The following is a 20,643-nucleotide window of genomic DNA, read 5'->3' on the forward strand; positions in this document are numbered from 1 at the left end:
CTCTGACCAATCAGAGGTGAGTTTTGAATGAGTGACTGGCAGTTCCGCCAATAGCGGCGCGCGGAGGGGGCGGGGCGGCCCGCCCCCGGGCCGCCATGTTGTGGCTGTCGGCCGGGCTGGCGGCGGCTCCGCGGGAGCGCGCCATGGAGCCGCGGCTCGCCCTGCGCGTCACCCGCCGCGGCGACACCCGCACCTTCCTCCTGCCCGACCCGGCGCGCACCGCCTGGGCCGATGTGGAGGCCATGGTGAGTGCGGGTCAGCTGCGGGAGGCGAGGCGGGGTGTCCGCCGCGGGGAGCCGGCCCAGCCCGGCCCGGGCAGCGAGGCTCTGAGGGCCCAGAGTCCTCCATTCCACAGGCTATTAGAACTGCTGGGTTATACGGCTGCGCTCTTGAGTTTTCATTTTCCTTTAGTGGTATGGGTTACTCTTGCTGTGTGCTTACATTGCCTGGTTTGGAAAAAGATTCTCAAGGGCCATTTTTTCTGTGCGAGCAGCTGGTCTCAGCTGTGTTCTTTGCCCTTTTCTGCAGGTATGGGCGCTTGGTTTGGCTCTTTATCCCTCCATAAATCCATTCTGTTCCTATTATTTCCTGTTCTTGAAGTACCTGCGGTGATAACCCCCGTCTGTTGCTTTTGTGAAGATTCGTCTGTGCTCTTTGTGGTCACGAATAGATTTTTGTGTGGTCCCTTGGTTCCCGGGGCTTTGTGTGTGCTCGTTTGGGTAGAGCAGGGTCTGGGCGGGCCGTGCGGGCCTGCGCAGCTCCTTCTGAAGGTCTGCGTGTCTGCACTTGGTATCGTTAAGAGTTCGTTTGCGTGCTTGTTTTCAGGGCTCTTTACTTACAATTCCTGATTGGCTTAGGGTGAAATTGTGTTGTAAGCATTTCCTTAGCTATGATGAAACTAACATTATTATTGTTATTTTTATTTATTAATTCTGTAGTAATTGTGTTCTAGTTGAGATGGAGACAATACGAAACAACTCTATTTTCAGAAGGCTTCAAACTGTTTTCATTATAGCCTGCATGCTTTTTATCCATTCTTACAGAGCTCATAAGTTTGCACTTTACTCATTGGTCATGAAAGACAAACAAAGTGCTGATTGGAATAGGCAGTTGCAGGTTTCTCTTATTTATCCTTCTTTCTTTCTTGGTTTTTATGTCAATGACCTTGGTAGGAAATTCTTTCAGGGGTAAACATGCATTCTCTTATCAAACTTCTCTCTGGCTCACAGAAGTCACTGTAAAACCTCTTCCACGCAACTGTTCTGTTTTTTCAAAGTTGCATCTGAGAATATCTTGTTGCTGTCTTATTTTCTGTCTCTCAGCTCTTTTTCTGGCCAGTATATTTCAGTAACCATGCAGGAGGGTTTTGTTTTATGAATTGCTCAAAGTTCAAAGTTTGAACTGCATCATCTTCACTTGCTGCATTTCAGTCCTCTGAAAGAGGCACTGGTTCAGTGTTTAAATACTTAGTGCAAGTAGGCCTGCAGGAATGTCTGAGCTGGTCAGAATCCTGCTTGCATCAAAGCTGGAAGCAGATTACTGTGTAAGCACTGTGCTGCCCTTAATCTTAAGTATTCTGAGAGCCAGGGTGTGTTTGTTCAAGGTGTGGTGTTCTATTACAGTATTTCCCTGAGGTAGAGCCAAGGGTTTCTCTGTTCTGTGAATTACTGTTCCAAGGGAATATCAGTTAAACTGGTGTCTTTGTTATATTTTGATATTTTATTCAATGTATTTGATGTTTATAAGGAATAAGGTATGCTGTTATTCTGCTCTGAGTTTAAGGGAACAATCTGTGGTATCAGACTGTGTAAGTACTGACCACAGCTTCTTCCTGACAAAACAAGTGGGTTCTGTCACTGCACTCACAAAATTTGGGATGTGTTGCTGGAGGAGCCTGCCTGGAGCACGTTCATTGCAGAATGTGTCCATGGGTGCCCTGTGTCCACGTGTGGCTCCCCGGCAGCCACTCTTGGCTGAGGCTGCTGTTCTGTTGGGTCTGGCCTAGCAGGACATGTGTCAGTAGCTTCAGAGAGTTTCTGTTGGGAAAAATACAGCTTTGGTAGGAACTTGGTAGAAAAATGAACTGTTATTTCTATTTCCATATCTTTGCCTGAGAGCCCAGTAATTTAAAAATTATCATAATTCAGAAGGAGGGGGTTTACATTTTCCATTTCAAGGGAGCTTCCTGCCCTCCTTAGCAGACACCTGACTTTTCAAACCAAGGCAGAAAAATACAGCTTTGGTAGGAACCTGGTACAAAAACATACAGGAGCCTCAAAGACTCAGCATATGGAAACAACTGCTTTCATTTCATGGTTCATTTGGTGCTGCCCATTCTGCCTTGTTAATGTAAAATGCAATAGAACTGCTCAGCTTTATTCTCTGAATTTTGATAGGCTGAGAAAAGGCTCATCACCTTTGTGAGCTGTCACCCAGGTGCCTTTTAATGTAAAAGGTAGAGTTTAGGGATTGTTTGCCTTTGTCTTCATATTTTGCAGTGTTTACCACGACTGAGTTTGTTAACCCTGAGCTTGTCCTCTTTGAATGGGAAGGTTATTATTATTTATTTTGGAGAAAACATTAACTGGCTGAGGTGCAAGAGGAAAAAAATGTGTTTATTCTTTTCATTAGAGAAAGTCAGTAAAGCTTGGAGGGAAGGCACTGGGAAGAGTTCAGCTCCAGAGGAATGGATTTGGTAAAACAGTGTTTGCTTCAACTGAGAAACTGAAAGGAGGGATAGAAGGGTTTTTATGTTACTCCTAATTAAGAATCGTTAACAGAGGTCCTGCATCACTATGGTTTTGTGTTTTTTTTTTTTTTTTTTTTTTTCATTACAGGTTAAAGTTTCATTTGACCTGGACAACATTCAGATCAAATACATTGATGAAGATAATGATGAGGTAAAATACCTGCCACCCCACCCTCCCAATAAGTCAACCAAAAAATTGCTGGTGGCAGAAATGATTTTCTGCCTCATGATGATTTGTAGTGGGTCCTTTAGGAGAATCTTTTATGCAGATTGGGGTGGGGGAATGTTTGCCCTTTAATAAGAAAATAGCTGATAGTCTTGTGATTTTACTCTTAATGCAGCATACGTATTTCAAAATACTTTTTTTAGAAACTACTGCCTTTCTTTTTCCCACCCTATTGAAACACGCCGTGGTTCTCTGTGCTCTGAGGGAGGAATGTTTCCATTGAGGAACTTTTTTATTTTTAAACTTTTTTTTTATTTTTAAATTTTTGATAAGGTAGTTGTAACTATTTGTGTTTCCAGCTGTGGTAAAGCCCTGTCTCTTCACTCTAGACACCTGCCGCTGGAAAATGTAGGTCCCCTGTCATTAGCATATGTTTGCTTCAGTGATCTGGTGTACTCAAATCCTCTGCTTGCTTTATGCAATTGCTGTAATCTCCAAGCAGATTACTGACTCAGAAAACAAATTGGTTACTTCTAGTTGTCCTTGTTGAGTAACTTCCTGCTTGGCACAGTCTCACCCTCTCATATTATTTTTGTTTATCTAGAGATTCAGAGGGGAATGTAACTCTCACACAGAATGACCTTTTGCAAATACAATGTTCCACTGCTTGGATTATAGCTCTACTAAATGAGATGGGGGCTCTTGTCCTTACTTCTTTTTTCCCTAAGGGAAAATATCAAGAGGCTTTTAACAACCTTCCAGAGAAGGATTTTCCCCTTATTTTCTAGCCTGTATAATATATAAATATATAGATGTATCTCTGAAAGCTTTTCTTCTGAAGCACTGAGCAAACATTGTTCAGAATCCTGCAATGCTGTGGGGAATTAAATAGCTCCTTGTGTCAGTGACTTCTATGTACAGAATTGATAATTGATTTTCTATAGAAGAATGGCTTTATGGAACACTTAATTGGTCTTTTGAAACGCTTAACTGGGCATTTAAAGCAACTGGGGTCAAGCTCTGGACTTGTGCAGTGAGCCCAGGGGTACAGGCAGTGACTTTCTGAGGAGAGCAGCAGTGCCAGAACTGCCTCCTGTGCCAATCCAGTAACAAACATGGGCTGCTTCAGAGCACCACAGCTTTGGGTAATGATTAAACGTGGAACAACAAGTGTCTACAGGACTGCTGTTTTAAAAACTGTGAATGAAAGTATGTTTATTCTGATGTGTGTTGATTTTAAGAGAATTGCAAAAATGTGTCTGTGGCTCATGCTCACTGTTACTTCTCTTTGCAGGTCTCTGTGAACAGCAAAGGTGAGCTGCTGCTTTATTGAGGTGAAATCAAGATAAGAGACCCCAACTGTTGCTTGTGTTTTTTGAAGATGCAGTTGAGAATGCTTGCTTTTTGATTTTTGTATTTTATATATGATTTGGCATCAAATTCTTCCCAAAGGAAAGAATTCTTCATCCACAGGAAAAATTAGAAGTGACTAAATTAGTGGTGTGTTGTGGCTCTTAGCTGTGAAATTATGTGCTTGTTCCTGTATATACAATTTCTTGCAGTAATTTAAGAAAATTTACAGGAGGTGGGGGAGGCCCCTTTTCATGTGAGGGTTTCTCGATACTGTGTGATAAACTTACATCTGTTGTGTGAGATAGGGGCCATTCACATTTCTTTCTATTTTTCTTTAGAGGAATATGAAGAAGCTCTGAAGGTAAATGTGCTTTTTGACTTTCTTCAATATACTCATCCTTTTCCAATTCAAATTGGCGTAGCTGAGAAAAAAATGGCATTACCTGGCCCAGGAAATCAGAATTGCTGTTTTCCAGCTTTGGACAGTAGCTTGAATGTCTTACTACATTTTTCTTCTATCCTTTGTTTTTATAAGTTAGTTGAATCCTTTGTTTTTATAAGTTAGTTAAATATATATATTGGCAGTTAGGATTCAGGACCCTGAGCAGGAGTGGGTTGGTTAAGGACTGATTTTCTCAAACCCTTCAACAGTAATCCCATATTTGGAAATATTGAGCTTTAGTGAAACCCTTCAAAAATCTTGCCACATAGACTCTGCTGCCAGAGTATATTATTAAAACTTTAATTAGAGCAAATGCTTAGTTACTTTATAAGCAGTTGGACAAAATAAGAATTGCATTTCTTTTCATTTCTGTTTTACATTATTAAGTCTTTCAGAACTTTTTTGCTCATGGTTTGAATTTCAAATCTGATAATTTCAAAATAATAATGAATTCCTGGACAGAATCTATTGTTTGCTGTCTCCTGTGAACACTTTATTGTGGGCTGAAAAATTCCAGTAGGATATTTGCATGACTATCCTCTGGCTTTTAATAAACTTTTGTAATAAGTATATTAATAATCTTTCAGAAGTAGAGTATCAGCTGACTCTACCTTGGCATCTCTCTCAGTTTTTCTTTTTGTGTCTGTTAGACTTTCCCCACTCTTTTGCCAAGCTCTCCAATGTAGTGTAATACTGTATTTTTACAGATTGTGTATGCTGATTATAAGTGAAAAACATGGTGTGTGTATGTACTATTTAGATTGCAGTTAAACAAGGAAATCAGCTTCAAATGAATGTCTATGAAAAGAACCCTTCTCATGCTTTGCAACTACATGAAAAAAATATGACAGAAAAGCTGGTGCTTCTTAAAGATGAGAAGAAACCACTTTTGCAGTATTCCACGATAGCTCAGGGATTAGAGGAAGAATTAAAAAATAACCAGGAGCTGACCATTCAGGTAAGAAGCTGAGCTGCATTAAAATAAAGAATTAATAAATGTAATTCACTTTGTACACTGATTGTCCTCTTCAGCCATATATAAAAACTGAGCTCAGAAGCTGGTCTCTGTTTTCAGCTACCTGCACCTGTTGAAGCTCACCAAGTAGTTTTAATGTCTTCAAGAGGATAATTTGATGCTGTCTTTAGAAATACCAGTGCTTGCATGTTGACCATTCTTAAGTATTTTGATAAACAGAGCAATTCTTCTCCTGAAGTAGTCATTGCCATCTGGTAACTTCTGGCTGACTTGACTTCTTTGGTGTGTAATTACACACAAATGCTAACGAAGCAGAAATGTTTCAGGAAAATGCCAGTGGCTTTGTGTTGCTTCTCCACTGTTTTCTGAAAAACTTTAAATATTTTTCTATGAAGACACTTAAAAGCTATTTCAGCAGTTAACTTGCTGTGTTGAGGGTTTTTTTACAACTTTGCATTTTTTTTTCCCAGCAAAAGTCAAAACAGACCGGAACAGAAAGCACAAATGAAAATCCTCCAGAATGGTTTACTAGCTACTTGGAAACAGTAAGTGTATGGGCTTGCAAGTTTTGATATACTTAAATACATAAAAAGTTGTATTGTTGTTGGAAGAGATCTTTGTGATGCCTGACTGCACATCTGAACACTCTTGCGATCAGCACTTGTGACCAGGATCTTGATGAGGATTAGACATTTAACTGTCTGCAGTGAAAGGGATACCTTAAAAACCCCAAAACCATTAACTTGATCCATACCACTTGTGAAAAGTGGAATGTTTATGTATTTGATTTAATTTGCATGTAGTTTTAAGTAGCTCCCATAACAGAATCCTTGTGGCACTCCAGCCAGCCATAGGAATTCCAGACCACTCATTGTGGGAGAGCATGAACAGTGTTGCTCTTGACTGCCCAGTTTCACCAGGGCAATACTTTATGGTCCTGTGATTGAATGCAGAGCATTTGATGACTTTACTTTTCTTGGCTGGTCAGTTTGAGAAAATACTTCCAGGAAGCCATTGACAATAAGCTACAGTTAAGATATGGGTGTTAATTTGTTTTGAACAGCTCATAAGCATCACTGAAAAGCAGTTTGATATCACTGCAATGAATTAATGAGCTAGCAAATTCTTGAAACTATGTGCATTTTATCTTTTTTTTCCTCTAGAATCTCCTTTCCTTTGCCACCTATTTATACAAATTAAAAATAGGAGAAGTTCATGGTTATGTTTAAGACATCACTGATGGGCAAATCAGAACTTAGTGGCAGAGAGTCCAGAGGGGTTTGGGAGGTGTGGTAATTGTTTTGGAGATGAGTTTCTTTCCCTTCATATAGGCTTGTGGAAGAAAAACAATATTGTAAACACAAATATGTGATTTTTAACTTGCCTTCTTAAAAGCTCTGGGTTGGTATTTTCTAAAATAAAAGTCCTTTCAGAGGAATGCAGTATTTGCTTATATATTTTATATATTATATATGTTGTATATAATATATATGAAAATATTGTAATATTATGACAATACTATGATATTATGTGATATAATATGATAATATTATACTAATATAATATATTATGTATGTTATATGTATTATATATTATAATATTATGAAGAGTGTGCTGAGGGTAGGGGAAATGATTCTGAAGTAGTCTATGGCTACTGACAGATTGGGAGACTTGTGACAGTGTAACTCAGCATTTCAAACTTAATAGCTGGATCTCATTCATGACTGCTTTAATTTCTTTCCAGTTCAGGGAGCAAGTGGTTAAGGAGACTGTTGAGAGGCTGGAGCAGAAGCTGTATGAGAAGCTCGTTCACTGCAGTCAGCCTGCAGATGTTTGTGAGAGCTCCTTTGCAGCAGCGCCTGCCGAGAGCCCGTCGGGGAGCGGCAGCAGCAGCCAGTGCGACTGGCTCATCTCCTGCTGCAGCTGCCAGGCTCGCATTGTCGGGGTGCGCTACCAGTGCAGGTAGGTGTGCTGGGAGCTGGGTATGTGGGGAACCTGCCAAGCACAGCCTGGCACTGACTGAGAAGCTGTCTTGGGCTTAGGTGCTTCTAGGTTCCTAATCTGCAGCCTGCTGGACATTTCAGTACAGGTAGAGTATGCTGGGAGCTAGGACTAGGGGAGCCTGCCAGGCACAGCCTGTGAGTGAGAAACTGTCTTAGGGTTAGGTGCTTCTAGGTTCCTAATCTGCAGCCTGCTGGACATTTCAGAATGTCTGCTATGTGGACAGCTGATGTTCTCTTCTGTGGTTATTAGACTTTATATGAAGAAAAGCAAGATTAATGCTGTTTTGAGAAAAGGTGATTTTTAAAGTGATAGAACTTTATAATGCTGTATTCTCAATGAACACAGTTCGGAGAACTTTATAGCTGTGTCCTCAAAGACTCTCTATGTTATCTATTTTGGACATGCAGTAATTGTAATGGAGAAGGTTTTGTTTGATTAGCTAAACAAAAAAGCAAGACTTAGTCTCACTGACTCAGAACTAAACATCTATTACAGACTAGTAGTTCTAAGGCAGGTCATATTTTTCTTAATGATTGCACTGTTGTCTGTCTAATAATATGAAATAGATTTTGATGAATGTCTTAAGTGAGGTGTTTTATTTGAATGAGGCAACTGCTGTAAAGATCAGCATTTTGGGACTAGGCAGAAGCAGTGGATGAAATGAAATCAAGAGTTTTTATTTGGATTTTTTTTTTCCTTGCTGGCAGGAGGTGACAGTCTGGTTTTTATCAGCCCTGTTCCTGGAGGAGCAATCTGCTTTGCATTCCTGAATGCTTGTTGACTTTGCCTCTGTATTTTCATAAGTATGGTGCTGTTTCTGGCACTGGATTTTGATAAAATGTTCTGCCCTTTGTAGTAAAAATTTTAGTCACTTGTGCTAAAGGAAGCATCAATTTTTTTTCTGATTGTGTTCAAATAAGTGGGAACTGTGTTGCAGGTTTGCCAAGAAGAGCGATAATCATGTAGGTATTCCACATTGCTCCAAATACTGATCTGTGAGACATCCAGCTGCTGTCACTTGGGAACTGCTTACAATGGTAGCATGATAAAAAGTTTTTTGTCTGCAGAAATTCTTTGCCTCTTGATGACCTTCTATCTTTTCTGCTTTGCAGCCTTTGTCCAGCCTACAATATCTGTGAAGAGTGTGAGGCAGGAACGTATGCACATGACCCAAACCACGTCTTGTTAAAGCTGCGCAGACCCATCCCCTGCAGCGCTGACAGTTACAGCCTGGCAGAGCTCACCCCACGCCTGCCTGCCACTCTGGAGCAAGTCAGGTAAATGCTGGCACCTGGCAATGCTGGCAGGATTGGCCTGATTGCAGGTGGAAACACCTGTCTTGGAGTGAGGTTCAGCTTTTATTTTCGAGATAACGAGAAATGGAAATGGTACTCTGTAGGAACTCAAAATGTCTCTCAGACATTTTTAGAGGTTCTAGGTCTTGGTTAGAGGCATTCTAGACCCTGGCAGGCAGCTAGAAACAGCTGTAATTTTGAGTTTGAACTATGGAATGAATTACCAACTTTGAAGGTGGAACAAGCAGTTACAAAGAGTTAGATAGTATAGTAAAAATAATTACGAAGTAGAGGGGAAATTTTTTTAGTAGTGTACAGGGGAGTTTTAACACATATACAGGGGGGATTTTACTTTATACATAAGAGTCAGAAGTTCTAAGATACAAGAAAGTAGGCTGAACCTATCCTCCCTCCTTCTTCTTCCTCCATGTTCTTAGTGATGTTAGCATTCACAGATTAGTTTAGAGTAGAAAAGCACTTAATAATATAGGTAGTAAGTATTGAGGACTAATTATAAACATGTTATACGTAATATATCTTATAAAAGATAGCAGCAGCCCTGGGCGGGGAGAGAGAAGAAGACACCGGACAGTCAGGGTGTCAGGAGTGTGTGTGCCTCAGCCACAGCCTGAGAACATAATCTGTTAGATAACTAGCAATAAATTGTCTTGAGACTGAACAACAAGAGACTGTGGAGTTTTTCTTTGGGAGCACGAGTTAGAGGAGAAACTTTACCACCACTCAAGACCCCAAACCAAACCCGGGGTTCTCACAGTACTCAGACTTTGTTGTGAGTAGCTAGAAATAGCTGCATACTTATAAAGTCATGAATCTTAGTGTTTTTAATAACAGAGACAGACTTTTGTGTCATAGATGTGTAGCAAACTTTGAGAGCTTGCTTTTTCTTTGAGCATTCTGTGTATGTCTTTTTTTGTTCTTTCAGAGACCATTCAAAATGGTTCCACAAGCAACTGTGAAGATGTTCTTTTAAAACAATTTGGTATCCAGCCTAGAAGCATGGGACATTTCCTGAAGGGTTCCCTTGAGACTAAGACTGTGTTGGCTAAAGATAAATTCTGATCAGTTCAATGTAATAAGGTGTGTTAATTGTTTTACAGGCTCCAGAAACAGATGGACAAAAGATTTCTGAAGGCAGAAAAGCAAAGATTGCGAGCAGAAAAGAAACAGCGAAAAGCAGAGGTCCGAGAGCTCAAAAAGCAGCTAAAATTGCACAGGAAAATTCATTTGTGGAACTCTATCCATGTATTGGAAACAAATGGCTCACCTACTCTGAAATCTGAGAGTGTTCAGCCTAACACCTTCCTGTAAGGCTTGTTCTTAACTGAGCATCTGATAGTTCTGCTGTCTGACTTTTTGTTATGAGACCAAGTTAAAGTAACAGGAGGAAAGTTATGGAATTGCTCATTTGAAATGTGATTTGTCATTTGACTGGGTGAGAATTTTGTCCAGATGCCATTTGCAAGATAGAGTGTTTTTAATTAAGAGGAGAGTAGGAGAAAGGAAAAAAAAAAAAGGTGACTGATGGTTATTACCAGAAATGTAGTGATTTATGTAGGTTTAGGAGGGAGTGCCTAGGATTATGCATACACATGCATGCTCACAGAGTGTAAATTAACATTTACTGCCAGTTTTAAAAAAGTCTGTATCTTCCTGTTTTATTGTGTCTGCATAAAGTCAAGTACATTCTGTATATTTATGTTCAGTGCTAGGTTTTTTATGTGCTCTTAAGCTGAGGTTCATTAGACAGCAGCCTTTGCAGGCAACTGCTCTGCATTTCCCACTCCCTTTGAGTTTATGAATGTGCAGTGTAAAACTTGTATAGTTTGTTTATTTAATTAATCCCTTCCATTTAGGGCATTTAAAAGCCAAATTAACATCAATCAGCAGCTGAACGTCAGTTTTGGTGTATTTTTTTTTTTTGTTTCCTCTCTCCAATCCCAGGAGTCCTAATCAACCCTTCCAAGCAATTGTCCCAACACTAAGTGCAGTATTTGTGGATGAGAATTTGCCTGATGGTACTCACTTGAAACCAGGAACAAAGTTTATTAAACATTGGCGAATGAAAAATACTGGCAATGTGGAATGGAGTTCAGACACAAAGGTATCTTGCCTTTATTCTTCCTTCTACACACTAAAATCATTCTGGGAGATAATATTTGTTAGGTGAGTTCTCTTTTAGGACCTGTTTAAGATTTGGTTTGGCCTCTTGATTCACAGCTGGGAATTCTGGGGCAATAAATTGTAGCTACTCTTTACAAGTGTAGACTAGAGGAAGGAAGGGATTCAGAGGAACATCACTGAATGTGTTTCCCATTAATAGTATGTCCATCATGCTACAATGGTACAGTTTGACCCTGTTTACAACTGCTCTGTTGCTTTTCTGACCTCCAAAACCCTTTGTTCTGAGAGTGGCTGCCTTTGTGTTGAAAGATGGGGGTATCTTTGTGTTCATAGTGACTGCTGTGAGGATGTGTACTTGCAGCCTGTCTTCTCCATGCCTGGTACCTACAAGACCTTTCAGCAGAGGAACTGCCCACACTTTGCAGAGAAGCTTGAGAAGTTAACTTTTGGCTTTTTCTGTTGTATATTTCAGTTGAAGCTTATGTGGGGTAATCTGACCTTGGCATCTGCTGAGAAGAAAGATGTGATAGTGCCATCCCTTCCAGCTGGACAAGTAGGAACTGTTTCAGTTGAGTTTGTAGCTCCCAACATAGAAGGAACTTACACTTCTCACTGGAGACTGTCACACCGAGGGGAACAGTTTGGGCCAAGGATCTGGTGCAGTATTGTTGTGGATCCCTCTCCAGCTGCTGACTATGTAGAAAATGATTGGAAGGATTCTGACTCCTGTCAGAAGAGTAATGCTGCCAGAACCAAACAGGCAAGTCACTCATCTGGTATTTGGGGCAGCTCAGAATTGCCTAGGGAGAAGGAGCACTGTGTATTATTTGGCATAGTATTCCAAACTGACTCTTCAAGGGGATTCTTTTAGCTGTTTGCTTTTAAATTTTGTTTTTAATAGGAAAGAAATACAACATATATTGCATTTATAAGTTCTAAAGTAGTTGTTCTTTTTGACAGGCATGACACTAGTCTGTTGCAGCTGTTTGTCTACTTTGAACTGAACCACTGCAGCATTTCTTTTTGTTTGTCCTTTTGGCTTTGTAATGAGTTGATTTAAAGGTCTTTCAAATTACTTGTGTGCTTACACAAAATGTAGCCTTTAGAGTTCATGTGATGTTTTCTTTACTGTGGCTAAGGTTTTTTTTTTGTTTTGTTTTGGTTTTTTTTGTTTTGTTTTTTTTGTAGGATGCTTCCTCAGAGACAGAAACAGGTGCTCAGCTGATAGGTGAAATTGCAGAGCAGACTGAAATATCTCTGCCAACTGTTCCTTTAAAGATCAAAAATCTGCCAAGTGAGAGAGAATTTTATATCCCATCTGTTGATCTCCTCACTGCACAGGTAAAGTGCTAAAATTCAGGTAAATATAAAACAAACCACCTTGTGTTTGATGTCTAGGTAGGTAGACATCTGTAAGAATAAAGCTTTTGAGCTCTAAAAATGGCCACTCTATTTTCAGAAAGAGTATATTGCGTTTTACATAGCAGAGCTGTTTTCTCAAACTGGTATTAGGCACTGTCATTATGTGGAAGGTATGTGTAGGACAGTTTAAGGCTCTCAAACAAGAATCAGCATTGAGTCTTTCTCTGGCCCTCACAAGGGAGTTCCTAGCTTTGTCCCTTGCTGCCTAATTTGTGCACCATATTCAATGATGTAAATATGTTGTGGGAAAGCTGCCCCCTGAGATTGTGTTGAGGAGCAAAGTGATATTTGTACATCAGTGGGATCTGTGCTGCCAAGTACAGATATGATTCAGTTTCAGAGTTTGCTCATGTAAACTGTGTCTGTTTTTTCCTGTAGGATTTGCTGTCCTTTGAGCTGTTGGATATTAATATTGTGCAGGAATTGGAGCGAGTGCCCCACAATACTCCTGTTGGTAAGGCTCCTGTGTTCTGTGTGCTCCCTCGAGCACAGACAGCTATCCTTTGTGTCTTTCAGTCTTGGCTTCTTTTCACCGTCATATCCCCAAGAACATAACATTTCCAGATGCTGAGGAATGCTGTCATTTTCTTTGCACAGCCAGTGGCAGAGTAATGCAAGGCTAGTTGTTTATTCCACCAGATCATCTTTTTAAATAATTTAAGTTTATTCAGTCTTGAAAGAATGTCCCTTAAAAAGAATAACTTAAAAATGTTACCTCGTGGAGGCTCCTTCTCCTTTAGTGCCAATTATCTTTGCTCCCTGTGTTTTCCAGACATGACTCCATGCATGTCCCCTTTGCCACGTGACAGCCCCTTGCTGGAGAAACCTGGCTTAGATCAGATAGAGGAGGAGAACGAGGGGAGTGGATTTAAACTAGTGCCTGGTAAGCAGCAGTCCTGAGGAGCTGGGGGGTGAAGGGAGGATATTGTCACTTCTCTGTAGTCAGCAAACCTGATGTCTAAAAGGAATTCTAACTACTGTCTTCCCCTTCTTTGGAAGAAAAAAAAAAAGGTTGTTTGGATCGTCAACCTGGAGTCTCGCACTAGTTAGTGATTATAGAGGTTGGAGCATAATATATATAGATATATATAGATTGGAAATAAAAATCATAGAATCACAGGATGGTTTGGTTTGGAAGGGACTTTAAAGATTATTCAGTCCCACCCTTTGCCATGAGCAGGGACAGCTTCCCCTATCCCAGGCTGTTCCAAGCCTCGTCCAGCCTGGCCTAGGACACTTCCAGGGATGGGGCAGCCACAGCTTCACTGGGCAAACTCTGCTAGGGCCTCCCCACCCTCAAAAGGAAGAATTTCTGCCTAATATCTAATCTAAATATACCCTCCTCCATGTTAAAGTCATTCCCTGCTGTCCTATTACTGCATGCCCTTTTATAAAGTCCTTTCAAATGCTTCTTTTGATTTTTCTGACCACTAGAATTGTTGGGAGAATTAACCATCTGCCCTTTATAGACTAGGTTATACTCCAAACACTCCAGGTGTGCTCCCCATACTTCTCAATAATTTTTGTGCTCAACTTGAACTGAATTCAATTTTTAGAAAGAACTAACACACAGAATCAATATTAGCTGAGGCTGGTCTAAAAAATTCTTACAATTATATTTCTTTGTTGTGATGGTAAAATCTGTAATGTTTCCCTTTCCAAGGAATGGCAGAAGCCTGCCTTTCTGGGGACTCTTCTGTGGTGAAAGTCAAAGCTGAGCATGCATTGAACCAGGAGGAAGGGGAAGAAGACATGAGTGGAACTCAGTTTGTCTGTGAAACAGTAATTCGATCTCTGACCCTGGATGCTGCACCTGACCACAAGCCTCCACAAAAAAACCCCAAAATCCTCCAGAGTAAGCACTGTCATTAGCTGCCTTCTCTGGTTTGACTTGTTTGTAGTCAGACATGAGACACAAATTGCTCAGCTCAGGTGGTTGATACCATTTAATTGTTTTTCCTGATTGGTTTTGTTAGATTCTTTACAAACACTGCAAGACACCTTCAGCTGCAGTACAATAACTGAAGAATCCCCTATGATAAATAGTAATTCCACTTCCAAAAAGGAAGCAAAGATTCATCAGTTAGAACCAGTGACAGAAAATTCATGTGGTAAGTAAAATGGGCTTGAATGTAAGATAAAGCTGTAAAAAAATCATGTGTAAGACCTGACACTGTTCTAGGAAAATTGATCTTCATTAGATGAGGAGAATTGTTAGGTTGTCCCAGTTGTGAGAATCATTACATCAGAAAATCGGTGTCAGTACTTTAACAAGCAGCTAGTTTAACAGCTGCTTTTTAAATAAATGAAATTGAGACCAAAGGGTTCCCCTTGGGTATTCAGATAAGTGCTCATAAGTTATACATGGTGCCTACATATTTTCTACATGGAGCTTGCAGTGTTTCTGACCATGTTTCTAATGTGTGTCACTTAGGAGCTGAAAACTACAGTTTAAATCCTATGTGTAGCTCTTACTTCAGTTTTTACTATGAGCATTAATACCAGCAGTATATTTGCAAAGGCTTAACATTAAGATCTATTACACTTTCACACTACACCCTCCCCACAACAGGGAAAATGACACCATTAATGCAGCAGCTAAGATTTACAGTTGTTTCTAAATACTTGTCTCTTACAGCTAGGAGAATTGTGTCTCTGCTGTTGTCCATACAAAATGGACAATGGTAATACCTCACTTTTTTTCCTACTAGGGGACCTTCTACTGTCTAATGAGAGCACAAGCCCCCGTAGTGGTATTAGCAATTGTGATGAAGAGGAAGATGATAAGGATGATGTTCAGAGTCAGTGCTCCTCTGCTTCCTCAGAGGAATACATCATTATTCTCCCTGAGTGCTTTGACACCAGTCGGCCATTGGGTGACTCCATGTATAGTTCAGCTCTTTCTCAGCCTGGTTTGGAAAAGACAGGAGAACCTGAAACACTAGCAGAGAACGCAGAAGGGGGAAGCCAGCCACAGATCCAGAGGGTCAGTGATACAGTGACAACTTCCCAAATGGCTGCAGTACCATTAACCCCAGCAGATGTGGACAGCTTACCCCAGGCACAAAGGTATGACTTGGGGACAAGAACAAAATGGTGATGCCGGTATTGCTGTGGAGTCTGCAAGGTCTAGTGCTTTGCAAGTAGGAATTGTAACAAAAATTTTATCATATACTGAGTTAAATGTTCTTAAATCCTGCAATTTTATAGAACTGGATTTAGGCTCTGTATTTTAGGTTCTATATTTTTAACTCACTGATTTAGGTGAGTGCAAGAGAGGGAGAGATGGGAGCATGTGAAGTTTTTTATTTTTTCTGTTATCGTGACTTATTTATGTGTGTACATGTAGAATAAAAGTAGTGATGTTTTTGCCTTATGTTCTCAGGAATCTTTCATCTCTTCAGAATTCTATCTTCCAAGAATCAAACACACCAGCTTCAGAGCGTATCTCTTCTGCTTCTCATGATCACATACAAAGAGAAGGTATTGACAGTATTTAAATGGTGCAGACTATTGCTATCACCTATTCCTTATGCCTAGTATTGAATTTGATGTCTCCTTTCTTTTGAGGAGAGCAGAAATCTATCAAGTAAAGATTTTAGTTTTTCTCTAGGTGTTGAACTTTTGCTATGTGGATGTTGCAAATAAAGAAATAATTGACTTTGTAGATCAGTTAAGAGCATCTATTATGAGAAATGGTAAGAGGATACTCAAAAGTACTTACAGGCATCTGGAAAATTCCCTTGCTCTGGAATTGATGTATTTAAGCTGCTGTTACAGTCACTGAGACAGAATTTCCTCTTGTGTTAAACACCACTGATGAATCAGTCATATGGTTCTGAAAATCTTCTGACTGCTTTCACTGCAGTGAGAATCCTGGATACCTGGTCTGCATAACTAAACTTAGAGTATTACTGTTGTACTGAGACACACTTTTTTCTGTTTATGTATGTGTGGCATTTCTCCAGCTTAATTGTCATTAACTGGACATGTTGACATTTTGTCTTCCTCTTCCAGAACCCAGTGGTGAAGATACTCATGGGCCAGGATCTTCTGCATTTCTCACTAAGTTCACAGAATACCCAAGGTAATGAAGGTGAAGCTCTGACTTCACAAACACTATTTTAGACTGAGAACAGCTTAATTAGACACCTAGGAAAAAGCTCTGGCCTACAGATTTCATATAGTCACTAATTTAAGAGAGGCCTCCCTTCTTAAAGCAAACATGCTATGTTTTCACAAGATCTTGGTTTCTATTTGGGCACAAATCAAAAGGATGCAGAATTGGCAAGCCAAAGTTAATGAAGAGCTTGAGTTGAATGCTTCTAAAATTCTGTGGGTTTTTTTTTCTAGAAAATCTCAGCATTCTTAGGATGATGATTTTACAAGCTAGCTATAAAGTAGTCTTAAAATACTGAGATTGGAGAGGTAAGTCAAAATGTTGAGTAGAATATGAAGTAATTTAAGTATTCATAGAAAACAAATAGAAGTTAGCCTACCCTGAATAGATGTGTCAGTGCACAGCTTTTATGTAGGTGTGTTCTCTTCTAGATGAGAGCACTGAACTCTTTACAAAAGGTCCCTTCATGGAAAGCATACACCCACAATTTAATAAAAGGTGTCAAGAAAAAGGAGTGAGCTTCTTGCACAGCTCACTTCCCAAACACTGCTGATTCCTTTGGATCACGGGCTGCTGTCTCCAACAGTCTTTGCCTCAACAGGCAGCAATTTGCCTTTCACTGATACAAACCCTTGGCTTTACTGACCCTAAAGCAGCACCTGGTCTCCTCACAGGTACCCTCAAGGCAGCAGCATTGCAGGAGAACTTGTGAAAGGAGCTTTGTCAGTTGCTGCTTCTGCCTACAAAGCATTATTTGCTGGACCACCCATTATTGAACAGGTGAATGTCTTTCTGTGTGCTGTGTGAGTACCATAGAATGATAACCTTCAATTTACAGGTGTATGTTTTTTAAGTGTATCAATATTCTATATTGGAGTTAATGTAAGAGTAAAATGTTAAGTTTGATGGTGTCTCTTTGAGGTTTGCTTCTCTCAGCAGACTGGGAAATCCTTGCCCTAGGGATGAAAGCATGCCTCTTGTAGCATTATGTAAGAGTAATAGCTCACTTTCATAAGTGAGCAGTGAAAGGGATTATAAATAGCTTAAATGGGGCCAGAAGAGCCTCTGTGCCTCAGTTTGATTCTAGTATAATGCAGGGCTGCTAGTTCAAATGGCAAAAAATAAATTAACTTTTTAAACTAACCTTACTCCCTTTTGTTTTCAGCAGCCTGCAGCTCCAGAAGAGCAGACTGCCTCTCTGCTGTCCAGTCTGTGTGAGATGGGATTCTGTGACAGGCAGTTAAACCTGCAGCTGCTGAAGAAACACAACAATAACATGATTGAAGTGGTGACTGAATTGCTTCAGATCAGTAACAGAGACTGGTGCAGTAGGTGCTAAAGCTGCCTGGTGGAGAGAGGAATATTCTTCATTGAGTAAACTCTGATTAAAGATAGCGAGAGTAGCAGGCTGCTCCTCAGCTGCTCTGTTTGGAGGTTTGACTTAAAGCTTCAGCTTTTCTTTGAGCATTTGACTTCTTTTTCTTTTTACCCTCATGGAAATGTCAAACAATCCTTGTGGCATCTCTTGAAATGGATACCAGAATTTCAGTTATGATTTGGACCTCTTAGTTAAATGAGTAGTCTTCAAATCTCTGATTTCAGATCAAATCCTTTTACCAGGTAATCATGTAGAATTAAATGTTGTACCCAGATGAGAACTTCCCATTTTATTGTGTATATACTTTTTATTTTAGGCAGCTGGAAATTTGTCGGCTTAATTAGCTTTGGAATAGAAACTGGTGTAAAATGCTGCTCTAAAATGTAGTCCTGCTTAATTTACAAGAGATGCCTGCAACTAGGAGGTTGTTTCTTCTGAGGATTTAGTAACTGGTTTTCCAATGTTTGATAGTAAAGTGACAAATTTAAATCTTAAAAATTATTCTAAGAAAAAGAAGTTGCTCATAAAAGAAAGCCATCTTGAATCATCAAATGACTTTTGAAAAGTCTAAAAGTGTAACTGCAGTTCAACTGATGAATTCCAGTAAAGTTGTTGCTTCTTGTAGCAGAATGAAGCAGGAGAATTACCACCAGCAATTGAACCTCTAATGATAATGCACACCAGATCCCTAATAGTAGAAGTATAACCTACATAAAACATTTTGTTAAAAATGGAGTGTCAGGGTAGGAAAGCATTTTCTAGGAATCTTTACAGGCTCTTAGTAAAAATATAAAAAATTTGACCATTATCTTTTTTCACAATAGTGCAAACATTTTACTCTGTTAATACCACATTAAAAAAATGCAAGAATGTGTAGGAACCCAGACCTGAACTGGAGTACAAATTTTGGAAATGTTTAGGAATGGAAAGAATGGGTGAAGCAGGGATCACATAACTTTACATTAGAGTTTGAAAAATGCATTAACTTAAGCACTTTCAAATGTACAGTCTCCTCTGATGGTTTTAGCTGGTCCTGTGTTTCCATAGCCACATCTGTAGAATTCATTTTCTTATAAGATTTTTAGATACCCAGATTTAATTTGGAAATCTAAGAATTTCCTTCTAAATATGCTGAGAGATTTGATTCTGAAGAATGACATAAATGAGCACCAGCCACTGCTGTGCAGTGGGGTATCCAGATAACTCCTCAGAGTTCAGTCCCTCAGCAGGTGACAGTGTTGGCTATGTTCTTACTTTTGAGTAAACATTTTTTCCTTGCTGCAGTAAGAGACCATTGATTCTGAAGTATTTTATATTGCTCCTGCTTCAAACTAGTATTCCGTTTTGTCACAGTGTCAGTATTGTGCTGACAAGGTTATCAATAATTTTTAAAAAGACTTTAGTACCCATAGAGATAAAATGCCATTGAAATAGTTGAAGAAAACAAATGTATCATACCACTTCTGTTTTAAACCTATTTTTATAGATTGTGGAAGATATACTCTTAAATGTTTATTTTGAAATACAGTAGAAGTATTTTGCAGTGTTTCCCATCTCTCTGTACACCAGTACAACTATGTGCTGTGGACCAGTTAAAGATCCTTCTGTAACTTTCCACCTTCGGTGTGTTGTTTTGAGTATCTTTTTACTAATGCCAGCTGTAGAGCAAGGAGGAGGACAGACAGGGGTGAAATGCAGAAGCTGATGAGACTTTGAAGCACAGTGTGGTTTTATATTTGCTGGGGTCTGTCAGGCCCAGCAGGACCCACGTTTGCCATGTGTACCTTTGTATTTGGGATGTTCATGTGTTCTATAAAGTACAAAACTAAAGCATTTGAAGAGGAGCACTTCACTGCAGATTGAAGTGGCAGGTGTGAGATGCTGTTCTCTTTAGGCTCCTTTTTCCTAGAGTTTAGATGCTGTATGCTCAGGCTTAAGATAGCTATATTTCTGTTGGCTTTGTATATTTTGCTAATGGATGCATGATATAATTTATAATATATTCTACAGAGCAGATGTGACCTCTGTGTCTCATTTCGGGCGAGCACAGGCGTTGGGGTGGGGTTCGTAGCCGAGCTCCTGCCGCGGGCGGCGGGCGCGGCAGCCCGGCCGCTCCTCGCCGCTGCCCGGGGCGCACTCAGCTCCTCGGGCCGGGGCTTCGGCCGTGCCCGGCGGGCAGGGGCGAGCGGGGCCGGGGACAGAAGCGGAGCCACAAGTCTCGGGCTGGCTCTCCCCCCGCCGTTCTGCTCCGTACCCGGCGTGCCCCGAACGCGACACTCGGGCTACCGCAGCTCGCCGGCCTTCGCTGGGGACGGAAGCGCCTTTCCGCTTTGGTTTAGGGAAAGCCTTTGCACGGCCTCGCCGATTCGCCCAGCAAGGCTCGGTGCCCAGCAAGCCCCGCCCGCTGCCCCGGCACGGCTCGGTCTCATCATCCCGGCAGGGCCCGCTCCGCTGTCCCGGCCCCGCTTCCGGCCCGGCCCCGCTTCCGGCCCCGCTTCCGGCCCCGGTCCCGGCCCCGCTTCCGGCCCCACTTCCGGCCCCGCCCCGCTGTCCCGGCCCCGCTTCCGGCCCCGCCCCGCTGTCCCGGCCCCGCTTC

General features: G+C 40.8%; 1 protein-coding gene across 5 annotated transcripts; it reads left to right on the forward strand.

The window, feature by feature from the left end:
- Nucleotides 1–71: 71 nt before the first annotated feature.
- NBR1 (NBR1 autophagy cargo receptor) lies at nucleotides 72–20,061 on the forward strand. 5 transcript variants are annotated; one of them, XM_021532831.4, is made up of 21 exons: nucleotides 75–245; nucleotides 2,838–2,900; nucleotides 4,210–4,228; nucleotides 4,607–4,629; nucleotides 5,471–5,668; nucleotides 6,157–6,231; nucleotides 7,431–7,648; nucleotides 8,803–8,967; nucleotides 10,104–10,310; nucleotides 10,948–11,107; nucleotides 11,600–11,887; nucleotides 12,316–12,468; nucleotides 12,928–13,003; nucleotides 13,322–13,432; nucleotides 14,213–14,404; nucleotides 14,526–14,660; nucleotides 15,261–15,618; nucleotides 15,935–16,032; nucleotides 16,567–16,636; nucleotides 17,344–17,449; nucleotides 17,835–20,061. In XM_021532831.4, the coding sequence occupies exons 1-21, from the start codon at nucleotides 96–98 to the stop codon at nucleotides 18,006–18,008; spliced, it is 3,039 nt and encodes a 1,012-aa protein (XP_021388506.4). In that variant the 5' UTR covers nucleotides 75–95; the 3' UTR covers nucleotides 18,009–20,061. The 5 variants fall into 5 exon arrangements, with proteins under 5 accessions (XP_085418094.1, XP_021388506.4, XP_021388507.4 ...); XM_021532832.4 differs by having other exon boundaries at nucleotides 17,838–20,061; XM_021532833.4 differs by lacking the exon at nucleotides 75–245 and adding an exon at nucleotides 2,672–2,695.
- The last annotated feature ends 582 nt before the right edge of the window (nucleotides 20,062–20,643 follow it).

Source organism: Lonchura striata, chromosome 27, assembly GCF_050655825.1.
Source record: "Lonchura striata isolate lonStrDom1 chromosome 27, ASM5065582v1, whole genome shotgun sequence".
Classification (NCBI taxonomy): Eukaryota; Metazoa; Chordata; class Aves; order Passeriformes; family Estrildidae; genus Lonchura; species Lonchura striata.